Source organism: Stigmatopora nigra, chromosome 2, assembly GCF_051989575.1.
Source record: "Stigmatopora nigra isolate UIUO_SnigA chromosome 2, RoL_Snig_1.1, whole genome shotgun sequence".
Classification (NCBI taxonomy): domain Eukaryota; kingdom Metazoa; phylum Chordata; class Actinopteri; order Syngnathiformes; family Syngnathidae; genus Stigmatopora; species Stigmatopora nigra.
In genome coordinates this window covers 1,107,268-1,122,039 of record NC_135509.1, presented here as the reverse complement: position 1 = coordinate 1,122,039, position 14,772 = coordinate 1,107,268, and the positions used below count along the sequence as shown (strand labels likewise).

General features: G+C 43.4%; 2 protein-coding genes across 4 annotated transcripts in view; one reads left to right on the top strand and one right to left on the bottom strand.

Annotated features, from left to right (window-relative positions):
* Positions 1-77: 77 nt before the first annotated feature.
* On the bottom strand, positions 78-3,121 carry LOC144189691 (N-lysine methyltransferase SMYD2-B-like). The gene is made up of 12 exons (XM_077710780.1): positions 2,722-3,121; positions 2,168-2,231; positions 1,999-2,109; positions 1,874-1,934; positions 1,681-1,805; positions 1,556-1,623; positions 1,388-1,490; positions 1,223-1,333; positions 1,061-1,166; positions 828-1,002; positions 535-643; positions 78-473 (listed from the first exon to the last, which is right to left on the bottom strand). The coding sequence occupies exons 1-12, from the start codon at positions 2,883-2,885 to the stop codon at positions 357-359; spliced, it is 1,314 nt and encodes a 437-aa protein (XP_077566906.1). The 5' UTR covers positions 2,886-3,121; the 3' UTR covers positions 78-356.
* Positions 2,720-14,772, top strand: part of LOC144189624 (uncharacterized) — a 77,167-nt gene continuing 65,114 nt past the window's right edge. For 2 of the 3 annotated variants that reach the window (XM_077710776.1, XM_077710774.1), the window contains exons 1-3: positions 2,723-2,967; positions 3,648-3,722; positions 14,525-14,641. The gene's annotated coding sequence lies outside the window, so the exon portion shown is untranslated. Of the gene's footprint in view, positions 2,968-3,647; positions 3,723-14,524; positions 14,642-14,772 lie in introns of all 3 variants that reach the window. The other variant, XR_013324961.1, reaches the window with a different exon arrangement.

The window sequence follows — 14,772 nt, the reverse complement described above, 5'->3', positions numbered from 1 at the left end:
TGTGGTGGAACTGGAATGTCGGCCAAGGTGAAAATGGACTTTTACATTTCATTTTTGGAGAAAAACATACCAACAAGCCAGGAAAAATGGCCTTTTATTTAAAATAATGGACATTTTGTGTTTGTAATAATTGAATTGGACATTTTTTGTTATGCATTATAACCTCAAACTGCAATTTTTTAAAAGAAAGTTAAGGGTAGGTACCCCCAACAAGGTTCGCCCACATTGCCCTTAGTGAAAACCGGCCCTGCATGATGCTTAAAAATGACTACAAATGTTGTACTTTATACTTTTTGCTTAAGTTTTTTTGCTAATTTTGTATTTCTTTGTTCCCAGGTTGAGAGTCATTTTTGAGTTCATGGTGACGTGAAGTTGTAAGTGGGCGTGGCGTTCATGGCTCGCACCACATGTTTGCTCAGCTCCTTGACGTAGCGGTGATCTTTCCCGTGGACCACTTCCATGATGCTCATGGCCTGTGTACATTTTTTTGTATTTTTAGGGAGTGGCGAGACAGCGTGGCTCCTCCGAGTTTACCTTCTTGAGGGCGTCGATGCCCGCCGGGCGTCTGTCCAAGGCCAAGTAGAGTCGACCCAACTTGAGGTACAAAGACGACACGTTGAGGGAGAAGGGGGGGTACAACTGGCTGGAATGCGGAAACCAAAATGGAGGCTAAATTAGCAATAGCAATGCAACAAAAAAAATGTAAAAAAAAAAAAAAGCTAACTGTTTTGACCTTTTGACCCCACCTCTTTGTTTTCATATTGTAAACCTCACATTCATTTCTGAATTTGTTTTCTAGTGTTGTCGAAGCCCAAAAAGAAGCTCACCTGAAAGGCTGGATCAGCTTCTCGCCATAGCGCACGGCGTCCTCCAGTTTTCCCTGATAGACGCAGACCCCCATGGCCTGGTACGTCATGTGCAGCACAAAGACATTACGCTCGTGTAGCGTTCGCCGCATCCGCTGCAGGCTACGCTCGCACGACTCCAGGAGCTCGCCTGGGGGTGCTGTGAAGTCAAGGAAAACACCTCAGCATTCAGGTGAACAATGTTAAAAGGATATTTTGAACTAGTTTGAGTTCTCGGAAGTCGGCGATGGTTTTGCGGGCGTCCCTCAACGTGGCGTTGGCCTCTCCCCCGCCATGGCGAACTTGTAGCTTGGCCTCGTCCTTGGAAAACAGACCAATTAGTACATCTTTTGTGTGTGTTAGTGCAAATTCCTCACTTGTGATCTGGTTTGACACTCGCCACAACGGCAAGTGAAGTAGTAGAAGTCCCTTAGCCGCTCATTACGGTCGTCCGTGGGGTACAAAAGGTCGATGTAGCTGATCAAAACCTAACGGGAAAAGTCATTCTACTTCTGATTGGGTATTAAGACCGTTTGGCCTACCTCATCTCCAGGTTTCATTTCCTTGACAGCTCGGATTTCTGCTTTAATCCCCTCAAATGTCACTGTAGCGTTGGGTAGGCAGCTATGGTTGATTAAGGCCACGCTACGCCGCCAAAAAACAACCGTTAGCATTCCGCCACGCCCACCCTAGACAGCCCAGTGTCTTACTCCGGGTAAATGGCTGTCCCCACGTGGGACAGTTCCTCGTCCTCCACCGTGAAGCCGTTGCAGGACACCTGCAACGGAAATCACCATCTTGGACGTTGGCGCGAAATTGCAAATGCCATGCTTACCTGCGAGAATAGCGAAAGCAGTTCTTTGGCGTCGGGAAAGTCCAGAGTCTTAGAGTAAAATCGATGCAAGGCGGCAGCGTGCACCCCGCTTTTTTCTCGTTGCCCCTCGTCCATGTCGTCCACGTCTGCGAACACAAAAGTGTTTCAGTATCAAAAGTGGGCGTGGCAGACTTTGGCGGCAGGTTTCAGTTACGTGACTGCATCTCGCTGATGGATAAAATCCTCTCCGACTTGCATCTTTCTGTCTGGGTTTTCTGAAAGAAGGACACAGCAAAGTTGTAAAATGAAGTATTATATGGGCTCATTTTTTTTTTTTACCTTTTTGGACAGGATTCGGGCTACCAGTCGAGTGGTTTCTGATGGACGCCATTTCTCCCGGAAAACCAGCGTGGCCGAGCATTCCAGTTTGTGAGCTGCCCAGTCGCCCTTCTATCCAATGGTAAATTAATATTATTATTATTATTATTCCATTGTTTTTGCTCCCTACCTGACATTTGGCGTTGCAATAAAAAGCTTTCTTGCACTTCCCACATCTCGCCAGACTCTCCTTCCTGCAAACATTTAATATTTATTCTATCTCCTAATGGGAAATTGTTTTTTTTTTAGGTTGGTCTCCATCTCCTATATTTTGTCCCCTTTGGGTGATGAGAAGAAACAGTTGCAGTGCACAGAAACTGATAGCAAGGAAGGAACGCCCCCCGCCAACATTCCGCGATAAAAATAGGCATGAACTTAAGCCCATTATATTGTTGACTAATTCATGTATTAGAACTTATTTATGTATCTGTGCACTTCCATACTTGATTGTTGTTATTACACTATGTACTAATTTATCTATTAGTACTTATTTATTAGTCTGTTTGTTTATTGTTGTTATTTGTGCACTTAGTGGTGACACTTGAAAATCTAATTTGACTTGTGTCATAACAATAAAAGCATTGCATTCAATTCAAATGTGTCGCACGTCTATTGACGTCACTGGCAGACAATTAGTCAATGTTCTGCGGACAACCGCGTGGAAATCACGGAGGGCGTTCGCACCTGTCAAAGCAGAATTCGCAGTGGTCCCCCTTCTGGTCGGCGGCGAGTACGTAGCTGTAAGGCGGACACGAAAAGAGCAATTCCCCGATGTGGAAGGCTCTATTTACCCGGAGGCCTCGACCCTTGTCGGGGCTCTCGAATTTTTGCAGACCATCGATAGTCATGATGGCTGATCCGTCGCCTTTATTCCGATGCACCGCCGAAATGGGAGTGAAAAGGAACAACCATGTGGGGACGCCGTGTAAGGTAAGGGGGAGGACCCGGAACCGTCAAAGTTATTTAAAGATAGGAGGCTTTTAGTTTGAAACTCTTGCGATCGGACTTTTCCTCATAGTTTGAAAATGCATTTTACGCTGTGACGAAAGTTATGAAAATGTTTGGAATTGTTTGTGTTGGTGAACTTTTAGATTTGTTTGGATTTGGAAGAAGGCGGTGAGTGAGTTGTTATTCGTGTGTTGTTTTGATGTGAGTTTGTTATGGTGGGGCACGAGCGCCCTCCGGTGGTGAGAATGTAGTTTTGTTTTCATTCATTATTAGTAGGCATTAGTAGACTAGTACTTTCCTCTTAGTCTTATTATTGTTTTTTTTTTATTAATGCTAATCATTGCTGGCTGGTTGTAATTTATTAAGAATTTCCCAAAGTTAAATTATTAGTGCTAAAATGAATAAAAACATAAATTGCACTCTTAATGTTTTGTTTTCCTTTTGTTCCCCATAGTATTTGACTCATTGCCTATAGTTGACAACAATACATGTACAATTAATTTTAGTTGTAGTGCTTATGTTTCAGTGCTATTGATAATTTTTACTTTTGGAATTATAGTTGTACAATATAAGAAGTTAATACAAATCAATATATTTGTAGTCATGAAAATGAACTTGCATACACTACATAGTACCATACTAATGTATTCTTTTGTAAACAGGCGACTGGGGCCATCTTGAGATGAATATTTAGAATGCAACGCATTGCAAAGGAAGCCTTGTCAAGACCAGCAATGGTGAGTACAATATTATATTATTGTTATTTGCTTGTTGTTATACTCAGCAGTGTGACTAAAAATAATATAGTAAACACCAGTTAAAATAGTTAGGAATTCAAAAAGACACTTACATTAAAATATGTAATATACAATAATATATACATCTAAAAAATAACAAATAAAATAAAACGAAAAAGTTAACTATAAACAGGGATAAAAATTCACATGTAAATCTAGTTACTATACCATACGTCAAATTCCTGTAAAACGACACCCTCCTGTGGACAACTTTTAGAACTACACCCCTGCCATTCCTTTACATACGCTTCATCATCATTTTACCTTCCCTTCCATATTTCACTATTGTTTGAGCTTGAATGTGATCCGGACAACCTTAATTCTTCTGATCTTGTTGAAGAATCCCTTACCCCCGCCCCCTCCCCGCCACCATTTTTATCATTTCATTTCCAATCTAAAGATATGTTCCTCCTGGATTTTTTAATAATGTCCAAGCCAAGGGAGTCATGTCCCCCCCGGCAGATTAGCGACTCGTCTTTGGCGTCTCGTCTTGATTACATCAGAGGAAACCTGATTTGATTTAGAAGAAGCCCCCTTGTTTCCGTGGTTTCCCGATCCTTTTAGAAGTAGGCTGGCGGGTGGGACGGGGTCTCTCTCTCCCTTTGCCGCCCGTCGGATCATCTTGATGAATATGATCTAAAATAAAAAGAGAGGGACTGAGGATTAGGTGGAGGGATTATCATTTCCAATGATGAGGACTCAGAAGAAACAATAAATCCTAAAGTAGATTTAGTTCTCAAGGAAAAACCTGTTATGGAAAACAGAATAAGAGAGACAGCCATAGAGATATTAAATAGATGCGCAAGCTTTGACCTCTTTACAAAACTTCTCATTCCTTGTCTTTCCATTTTTCGTTGCCATTGACGACAGTGGATGTCAAATTGAATTTAATAGTTGGTTAATATTTGGTTAGCAAAAAAATGAGTGTTTTTTACAGTATAGTAAAACATATGTTTTTATTTTTGGGGTTAAAGTTGACTTTTTTTAAGCATTTTCTTCAATGATTTGGTTCCTGAAGCATGTTTGTTGTAAAAATATGATTTTTTTGGGCATGTTTATCATAAGAAAACCTGCAAAAAAGCCTCAAAAAGTAAAAATTTAAATTATAAAAAGTGATATTTTGTATCCAAGTATACCTACAAAAAGGCCTCATATTTGAAACCATACAGCAGGTCAGCCATTTTGGCTCAAAGTGAACAATTCCACTTTAATGTCACCGTTTTTAAGTCCAGCGTTTTGCCGACCTTCCCTTTTCCCTCCGCTGGGGCCACCTTCTACATTCTTTCCATCCTCCTCTTCCTCATCCTCCTCGTCCTCGTCCTCCGTCCCTCCTTGTCGTCCTCCTTGGCCCTCTCCTGCTAAACTTAGACGTGACAACAGTTGCAGAGTGACACCCGAGTCTAAAAAATAAAAAGAGCAGAACAATAATGGACCCCCTGCCCTGGTGACTAAACCCCCCCCAATTGTTGTCCGACTCTCGCTGCTTCCCGATGATGAACGGCGAGGATTTGAGGCGCTTTCAAGTGGCGTCAATCATCACCTCGGAAAGTACCAGTCGTCATCCTTTGCGTGCGCTTCTATCTTAAGTCTTTTTTTGAAGCATTGACATAACATATCATCCTATTTAAGTGCACATTATGACTATTCTTAGCCTTTAAGAGAAGCCCAAAAGCACCCTGTAATTCCATTAACCGCCACTGGGGGCAATAGGTGTGCCAATGGCGCGATGTCGGCGTCCACAAATAACCGCGTCCCCGTATTATTAGCGCCCGTGCATTGTTTCCTAGCGCGCAATCAAAGGAAGTGGTCCTGCCAAGTGTCTACAAATATTTTCCTTTGTCCCTATGTTTAGCCACACTCTGGCGCGTGGCGTCTCCATGACCTTTTCCCCCAAAGGTCAAGTGGCGGCTAACACTTTAGCACGCTGGATTAACACTTTTTCACTCAATAACTTCCTCTAAAAATCCCTTAAATAATAACCGAAGCTATTTTCACGACCCCCACGACCCCCCTTTAAGCCCCGCCCACTTTATTGTCCACCCCGACGGTCACCGGGCCTCCGTCCGCCCCTCGCCAAGGGCACGCCGGAATTAGCGGCGTCCTCGGCGATGCGACAGCTTGCCGTGGCTAAACGGCGTAATCATCTCCCCCTCCTCTGGCGAAGGTCCGGCGGCCAATACGTACACCCCCCCCCCCCCCCCCCCCTTCGCCAACTGGCGGCCGTAACGTTGTCTTAAGCTATAAAAAAAAGATTTGTCTTCTCCCTCCCCATCTCTGGCATCTCTCCGCCCTCCATTGCGGTAATTATTGAATTAATTCAGACGGAGGGAGACATCTGCACGTTAAAGTGTTGGCGTCTCTCTTACGGCCGCCAGATGTTCCCCTGTCATTTAGCCCAATTACGGCGTGCGGCTACGCGGGGAGGAAGGCCACGCCGTCTCGCCATCCACCGTGCTTAGGGTTTCGCACCTTCCAAAAAAAGGAAATGGAGGTCTTAAGACTTCCTTTTTAATAGCGCAGACCGTTATTATCGTACCGTCGGTAAGGAAGTTGTGTATACCGCAGTATTTTCTCTTTCGGCTTGATGAGAAAATCCGATTTTAGGAGTAACTTTTGAGCTTTTGTCAGCTTGTCATCACTAGATTTATTTATTTTGTTTACTTTAAGGTTCTTGAGGCTTTTTTCAGGGTATACTTATGACAGATATGCATACCAATGTTCATGTTACTACAATAAAATGACTGAGTATTTGGAAGAAATGGGTTATAATGACACTAATGTTCACATCTACCAAAAAACTTTATTCATCTTGTATTTTAGTTTTCAGGCATGGTTTCTAGAGGCTTTTTTTAACATAATAAACATCATCACCCAAATTCTTGTTACCACAATATACTGAATTTTATAAATGTTTTAATTTTAAAATGTTATTATGATACTAATGTCCACATCAGGCAAAAATGACAGTTTTAAATTTTAGTTTTCAGGTTTTCTTGAGGCTTTTTAATGGTCTACTCATAATAAAAACCACCCAAATATAGGCTACCACATTTTTACGAAATTCAGGGGCTGAAAATAATAAAAATAGAAAATAATACAAATATTATAATGACATTAATGTCGGTCTTTATCAGGCAAAAAAGACAGTCATGTGTTCTTGAGGCTTTTTCAACTACTCATATTAACCACCTTTTCCCAAATTCACCTTCCTACATTCTTTACTTTCGTGTTTCCGCCTCGGGGGTGCCGTAGCCACGTTAAGAAGCTCAGCATCGGTAAAGAGGCTTTCCTACGTACGGACGGACGGGAAAAGACGCGCGGTTAGAAAGCGGCTTGATTAATGGGCCGGGATAATCACCGCGTCAAATCACTCTCACTTATTAAATCTTGTTTAATATCGTAATGAGGAGGACCCTCCTGAGCCGCTTTGCTAAGCCCCGCCCCTTCCCGCGTCTCCGCGTGGATATTTCAAAGCCGACACGAAGACGCGCCGCCTGTTTATTTAAGCCGCGATTTACGACAAACGACGCGCTCGATGCTAGCGCCGTAAATCGGGACGCCCAATCGGGACGCCCAATCGCTTCAATGGACTTTATGGAAAGATTCGGGGGCGCCGAAGCAATATCCCAACTGTCTCATGGCGGGTGATTTGCGTCGTGGCGTCCCCACGTTGGCGTTTCGGCCTCTTGTTTCCTTTACTTGACCTTTGTGGGAATCGTGCTACCAGATGATCAACCTCAGGAGAAATAGGCCCCGCCCCCTATTGTTTGATGGATGGCCAAAAAATGCTAAAAACAGAACAAAAACATTGTCCAAATATGACCATCAAATCCTATGTGATGAAATACTATCCTAATAAACTCATGCATATTTTCTGTGTTGCTTTAAGTACATTTTTAACAGTAATTTTAGAAGTAAATTGCTAAAATGACCAAGTTAAAGTCCTTATTTTGACCTGACATGGTCCAAAATAGCCCAACTTCCAACTCAAGAATTTTGATGGAATCTTCATTAAAGATGGACCAACCAAAATGGCCTCCCCCAATGGAGCAAGTGCCCTAGGCGGACCCCCCCCCCCCCCCCCCTCGTCCACGAAGACCGGCCCAAATGGCTGAAGGTGACCACTTTGGGTCCCAATAGAGAGAGAGTGAGACGCTCGGGATGCTTGGACTTGAGTGCCTCCCATTTTTGTTGCCAGTTATTGCCCGGCAGCTGTCGTCTACCTGGACCCCGCCAGTGCTATCTTGGCAGAACCGGACCCCCCTCCCCAACCCCCGGAGGATTTGGATAGCGCCGCCAATCAATTCTTAAAGATGACTGTCTACATGCCTCGTCACGTGGAAGCGGCCCTGAGTGAAGGGCTTAAGGGGGGCTCTGGAGATGGAATGCTCTTTGATGGGAATGGGGGGGGGGGGTACGAGGGCAAAGGAAAATATACTACAGTGGGGTGATGATGATGATGATGATGCTCCTATTGTTGGGCCAAGGAATGCCCTTGATGGAGATAAGCGCCTCCTATTGTTTGCCCCCCCCCTGGACTTGGGCTCTTACAGAAGATTTGCCCGACGCCATCTTGGCTCTTTGGCTTCTTCACGTCATCAAACCGCCCATGACAATGTCCACCAAGCCGGTACACCGACAGTCCCATGGAGTTCCCCTAAGACATGTGTGTCCAAGTGGAGGCCCGGGGGCCAAATGTGGTCCGTCGCATCATTTTGTGCGGCCCAAAAAAAAATCTGTTTTAGGATCAAATTAAAATGAAGAGTAGAGATGTAAAATGTCTAAAATGGTCCCATGAAATCAAGTCCTTGGTAAAGTGTGTTGGAAACCCCAAGCTAACCCAGCTAACTCTCATTTTTTGGAACTGGATTCCCCCCCAAATGAATGGCCACCCTACTTTCCCCCCCCAGTTTATCCCCCGTTCCCAGATGAGAAGGTTAAGAAGCAGCCATCTTTTTCCGAAGACGCGCCTGGCGTCCGTATCCATTTCAGCGCGGATGAAATTCCGCTAGAAAACAATGGAGGCCCCCTTTGGGGACTTGGGCGGCTTGCAAGACTGGCCGGGAGCCCCGGCAGCTGTCCCGCTTGTCACTCCTTGTCTTAAGGCTCAACGCTTCAAGCCCGCGGATCAAGGGGATGTGGCGTTTGGCGTTTGGCGTTGGCGCTCGCTCGCCGTCCCCCCGGAGATTGGACGCCCGGGCCTCGGAAACTGGCCCCAGACACAAAAGAGGCGTCCAAACGCCGCTAAGACCCCTTCGCCCGACTCCAGGCATGAGGTCATGCGCCCGGGTTTAGCCGCCTTTATCGCGCCGCCCGCTTGACGGCGGGGGCGGGGCCACAACACATCGCGGATGTTCTACTTGTCACTTGTAAAAATATTTGGGATTATTTCTTGACGGGAGCGTCCTCGCTGGGAATGCTTGCGTTTTAGTGGCGGGGGAGAATTTGGTGGGCATGGCCATTGGGCGAAGACCCCCAAAAAAGCCACAAAAAAATTATTCTGGGTCAAAATGGGTATTTTGCTTTGGTTTCAACCGTCTTTTCCGCCTTCAAATGATCAGCCCCTGAAGCTCGTTTAAAGTAGCAACTTGAAACTTGGTAGGCATGTCTACAGTGAGTAGACCCACAAAAAAGCCTCAAGAACCCATGCTCCAAAATAAAAAGGAAGGTCATTATTTTGAATTAAAGTGCACTTTTTGCTATAACTTGAACAATATTTTCCTCCTTTAAATAATTAGCCCCTGAAGCTAGTTTAACCTAGCATCATGAAACTTGGTAGACATGTGTATTGTGAGTAGACCCACAAAAAAGCCTCAAGAACCCATACTCCAAAATATAGAGAAAGACCGTTAAATCTATAAATGAACATTTTTATCCAGTCCAAAATGGCATCCACTCTCTTTAATGGCAACAAATTTGTGTGGCTTGAAGAAGGATTCGTTTGTAGTTATTTTTTGCGCGTCTCCGAGATTAGCCTTTTGCTCAAACGCCTCCTGTTCATCTAAGTAATTAAAACATTGGAATTACGGGGATTATCAAGTGCTTTCCAATTAATCCAGTACTCGATGCTCCCGCCGTCCTGCCAAATGGGTCAATGGCAAATAGAATGGGCCTGTGTCATTTGTGATTGGGCAAAGAATGCCAATAATGCCTATTAAAAGCCACCGCGTCCTGGAGGCCCAGCGGCCAAAGGGACACGGCGCAAATCCCACACCGGCTTTGGCCCCGAGTGCCATCTGTCTTGGAGCCGCTAGACTCGGATTTCCGAGGACGCAAAGCCAAAGACAAAAGCCAAAAGACCCTTTTTTCCCTCGTTTAGGGGGACATTTCTTTTGTCTAGCGCAATTCCACCAATGGAAATCAATACAGAGACCAAATCGCTGACCGATATGTTAGCATTTATTAGCATTTTCAGCTAAGGCGCCCTTTTTTTGCATTGAAAATATGCGTAGGGTCGTAAAATCGGAAAATGTACTTTATTTACTGTAATAATGCCAATGTAAATGATAAAGTAGTTAGCCTAGCGTAACTTAGTCAACCCTGCTAGCTTCAAATTATTTTTAAGACACTTTTGGGGCTCCTAAAGTGGAAAAGTGTCCGTGAACGCCATTTGTTTGCGCGTTTGGCGAAGAAGAAGTTCGAGTTGACACGTTGACGTTTTTTGGGCGAGCGGCAAAGAGGCAAAGAGGCCCAACAACAGAAGCTTTGTGCTTGTGCTCTTCTCTGGGCTTGTTTCCGACTTCCTTCTTTTTCCTCTCAATTGCCCTCTTTTTCTCTCCCTGTTTTTAGCGAGTCCAATTCTTGTTTGAAGTCTTAATTTGGGGCCATGGCCAATGGGGAGACGGAAGAGGGGCCAGGGATGGGGGGGGGGCAGGGGGGGTCGACCAGAGAACCACAATGGCCGACGACGGTCGGACTCGAGTCATTTTGTAATATATATAAAAAGCTAAAATAAACATTGTTTCAGATCTATAAAAAACGGAATAATCAGGGCTTTTACAAAAAAATATCTCAATATTATACTTAGAATAGTATGTGTTTGCCTCAGGGTTGGAAAGGGTTAAAAGGTCAGAAAACTAGCATTATTGTTGTATAAATAAAAAAAGAAACAAGCTAGCTTAATGTGTGTGTGTGGGAAAAGTTTGGGTTAGCATCTTGGAAAACTAGCATTACTATAAAGTTGTTGTCGTTTGAAATATTGAAGTAGAAAAGTAGGAAAAAAGATAGATCTGTTATTTCCCAGACTTTAGTCCCACGGGCAAAAGCCGTTCTTGAACCCGAACTCCCGATAAGGCGAGTCACGACGCCGCGCGGAGGCAGGGACCTTGGGGACACAAACGTTGCGCAAACATTGCCAAAGGCCAATGGCGGCCGCCCCTTTCCAGATAGTCCCATGTTGATCTAAGACCCAGAAAGCCAAGTCCGCTATCTCCCGTCCGATAGGCCGCCCAAGGTCGAGCTGACACGCGGCAGCGGCGGCGGCGCCACCGCAAACACGGACACCTGAAGACATTGACCTTTGAACTTGTCCGGCGGCGAGGAGGCACGGGAGGGGGGGGCGACGGGGGGGCCCCGGAACAAATCAGGCGGAATGGTTGTTAGCGCTTTAGCGGGCGATAAAAAGGCAGATGTGGGCCAGGGAGTCTTCAGATGTAGCGACAGATGGTCTTTGATTACGGAGCAGACGCTCCACGTTGTACAAAGATGGCCGACGGAGAACGGCAGGTGGAGGATGAGGATGAGGAGGAAGAAGAAAGGGAGTTGAGAAAAAGGAAAAGAGCATCACAGAGGAAAGATGTTGAACAAAAGGGAAAAGAAAAGCTAACAGGCAGGCATGGGTGGTGGCGGAAAGCGCCGTGAGGTCATGATGAGTCATCTGGAAAATGATGGGAGCAGGTTGTGGGAGGGGCTTAGACAGGGGGGGGGGGGGGGGGGGGGGAAATTAAACCAGGTTTTTAAAAATTAGCTAGCAAGGGAAGGGAAATGTTATTGTGGGTTAGATTTTAGATGCATTTTATTTAAGTGTAGCATAGAAAAAAATAAAAAATAATTCCCCCAAAAATCCAGACAGTATACCGACAAAAAATCCATCCTCTTTTCTGTCCTTTTTATTTCCATTTTTATTCATTTTTTGTCCACAAGCTTGCATATATATATACTGCACATACATTCAGTTGATAGAGAAGGGTGAAGGCACCAAAGGCGATTTGACTACCGCTTGCTTGTGTTTGTGCCCAGCAATTAACAAGTGGTTCCATTGGGGGTGGGGGGGGGGCGGCCTTTTTATTACAGGAATCAACACAAAACTGCTTCAAACTGGTTTGGGCTTTCTAGCCCACCCCTGGGAACACACACACACATACACACACATTGACAAATTGAAAAAAAATGTCCCTTTTTTAGCTGCCAAAACCTCCCCATATTTTTTTACCCAAATATCTCAATCCACTTTAAAGGTAGGCTAGGCTCCACCCACACCGACAAAACCCCGCCCACCCCTCCCATAAACTACTTCATGAAATGCACGGAATAAATTAGGATAAATTAAACCAATAAATTACACACGACAGACAGCAATAACAGAAAAATCAACCAAAATAAAAGCAGCCGTAACATGAGTTGTCATTTTTGCGTGTCTTTTAAAAATAAAAATAATAATAATAATAATCAACACCACCGCTCCAATTGGAATTACTGCACTATAATAATAATAACGTCATACAAAAAGCATCAACAAAACACTATTTACAAAACATATTGCTAAGTATACAAAGGCAGTATTTTTTTTAATTTAAGTGGATATTTACACACAAAAAAATCCCTTTTCAAACGGGTCAGCGAACGATTGCGAGGAAACCACGGCGACGCTTAATGAGAGTCGTTTACATGTCGGCGGGGGCCGAGGGGGCGGGGCTTGGCGTGTTGAGAATTGTGTCAGCGAGCGCTTCACAGGTTCTCATAATCACTTTCCATTTTTTTCTCACGCCAAATGCAAAACACGCTTTAAATTCCACCCCAAAAAAAAAACAAATAAGAAATTGACTCTAATGTAAGCCCCCCCCCCCCCCCCCCCCCCCCACTGTGTGACTCGCCTCAATTTTTTCAAATGTAAATAAACAAATGCTGGTGCAATTTGAATAATCTGAGTATTTCTTTTTATTTTTTTCCAACCTGTAGAAAAACTGTACAACTATTTATTTGATTTATTTACAGAAGCAACATTTAATTCCCAAATCTAACATTAGAAAAGAAGAAACATAAAATCTAAAGGCCTCTGCTAGATTTGGAGGACATTTTACATGCTAAGTTCTGAATAATTAACATGTGAGGTGCTCAAAAATGGTGTAAACTTTATTTAAAAAGGTTTTAAAATAGCATATTAGGCAAAAATGCATGTTTTTGTATTGCAAATTTACCTTTTTTTGCACTGTTGTTGATGTATTTATTTATTTTTAAGCTTATGTTCTATAATTCTGTTATTTAATTCATTCAGACATTTCGACTGGGGTACTATGTTAAATATTTTCACTTAAGTGTCATTATTTTCATTTTATTTGGGTTTTTAATCAATATTCTGGCTAACGTTGGTTTGTAATGGCTAGCTAAAGTTGCTAAGTTAGCTAACTCTAAAGATTTACTTTATTTACTGTTATAATGCCAATCTAATTTATAAATTAGTTAGTCTAGCGTAAACATCTCACTGCTAGCTTAAAATAATGTGTTAAAAAATACTTCTTGACTAGCAGAGTCGTCAATAAGTCAGCTAAACGACGAGCTAACTTTAGCACAGTGATTAAAGGACTATCTTAGCATTAGCATTCAATTAAAAAGAATTTCAAATGTCCTCCATTTCCAGAATGGGCCCGCCTATGTAAATCTAGAATGTAAAATTCCCACCACAACGTATATATTTATATATTTCTCTATCTTGGATTTATACTGTACAATTCTTTAGGAAAAATGAGCCTAAAAAAGAAAAAGTGTGGGCCTTTGGCGAGAGGGCGTTTTCCTTCAAAGTATCTTTTCCTTTCCTCCTTTTCTTCTTTTGTCCTCGAGCGGCACTTTAAGAGAAAAGCCTCTCTCAGATCTTAAGAAATAATGAAGGGAGTTGCTGCTGCACCCAGTTTTTGTCCGCCTTAGAAAAGTTGCCATCTTTTCATCTATTGTTGTACAAGTGCCAGACGCTAGCCCGCTAATGTTAGCATTGACTAAAGGCACAACTGACGTCAGTTTGTAAAAGTGAGCAAAAATAATAATTCTTTCCCTTTCAAAGTGCGAGTTTATGCCAGCCAATAGGAGACATTTTTTTTCATTTTTTTGCACATTTTTATTCTGATGTGCTTCACAAATTTTGGTCAACAAATGCTGCCTTTTTATGTAAATCTTCATCCAGCTCTTGTCCCAAAACTTTTGACCCCAATAAGTGTCCAAAACAACATCTATAATCCACTTTAGAAAGTCAAATTTCCCCTTCTCATCTGTCCCATTGAACATAGCACAAATAGCCAAACAACATCAAAATCCGTCCATTTTGCCACAAAAAAAGTGTCTAAAAAACCCTTAACAACAAACAGCCAATCAGAAAAACTCCTCTTCCCCAAAAGTCCGCTACTAGTCAGCCTATCCAAAAACCGACCCCCAAAAATGCCGACAAATAAATTCCAAAATCAAGCAAAATGACCCCATCACAACTACTAAGTACAATTACCCAAACTAAAACCACCTCCTTTTGTATTCCACAGCGACCCAAAGCGCTCAAACGGAAGAATTCAGCTCCTCCTTGTGCTCGCCGACATCTCCACGTTGACCTCCGACCTTTCATGGCCCCGCCCCCAAAGATCCGGGTCACATCAACTCAGGTGAGTGCCAAAACTACCATAACTGTCCTTCAATTTCCCCCATAAATTCAAGTATGGTCTACTTTTGCCCCCCAACAAAAAACATGGCCCCGCCCCAACCAGTGCGTCAAACCTCCCCCAATAAAATTAAT

Excerpts from the sequence above, each read along its gene's own strand:
- LOC144189691 (XM_077710780.1), bottom strand. The coding sequence starts at position 2,885 with ATGACTATCGATGGTCTGCAAAAATTCGAGAGCCCCGACAAGGGTCGA. Across the intron at positions 1,935-1,998 it reads CCCGAATCCTGTCCAAAAAG|AAAACCCAGACAGAAAGATG; the intron begins GTAAAAAAAAAA and ends TCCTTCTTTCAG. Across the intron at positions 1,624-1,680 it reads TGCTTTCGCTATTCTCGCAG|GTGTCCTGCAACGGCTTCAC; the intron begins GTAAGCATGGCA and ends TTTCCGTTGCAG.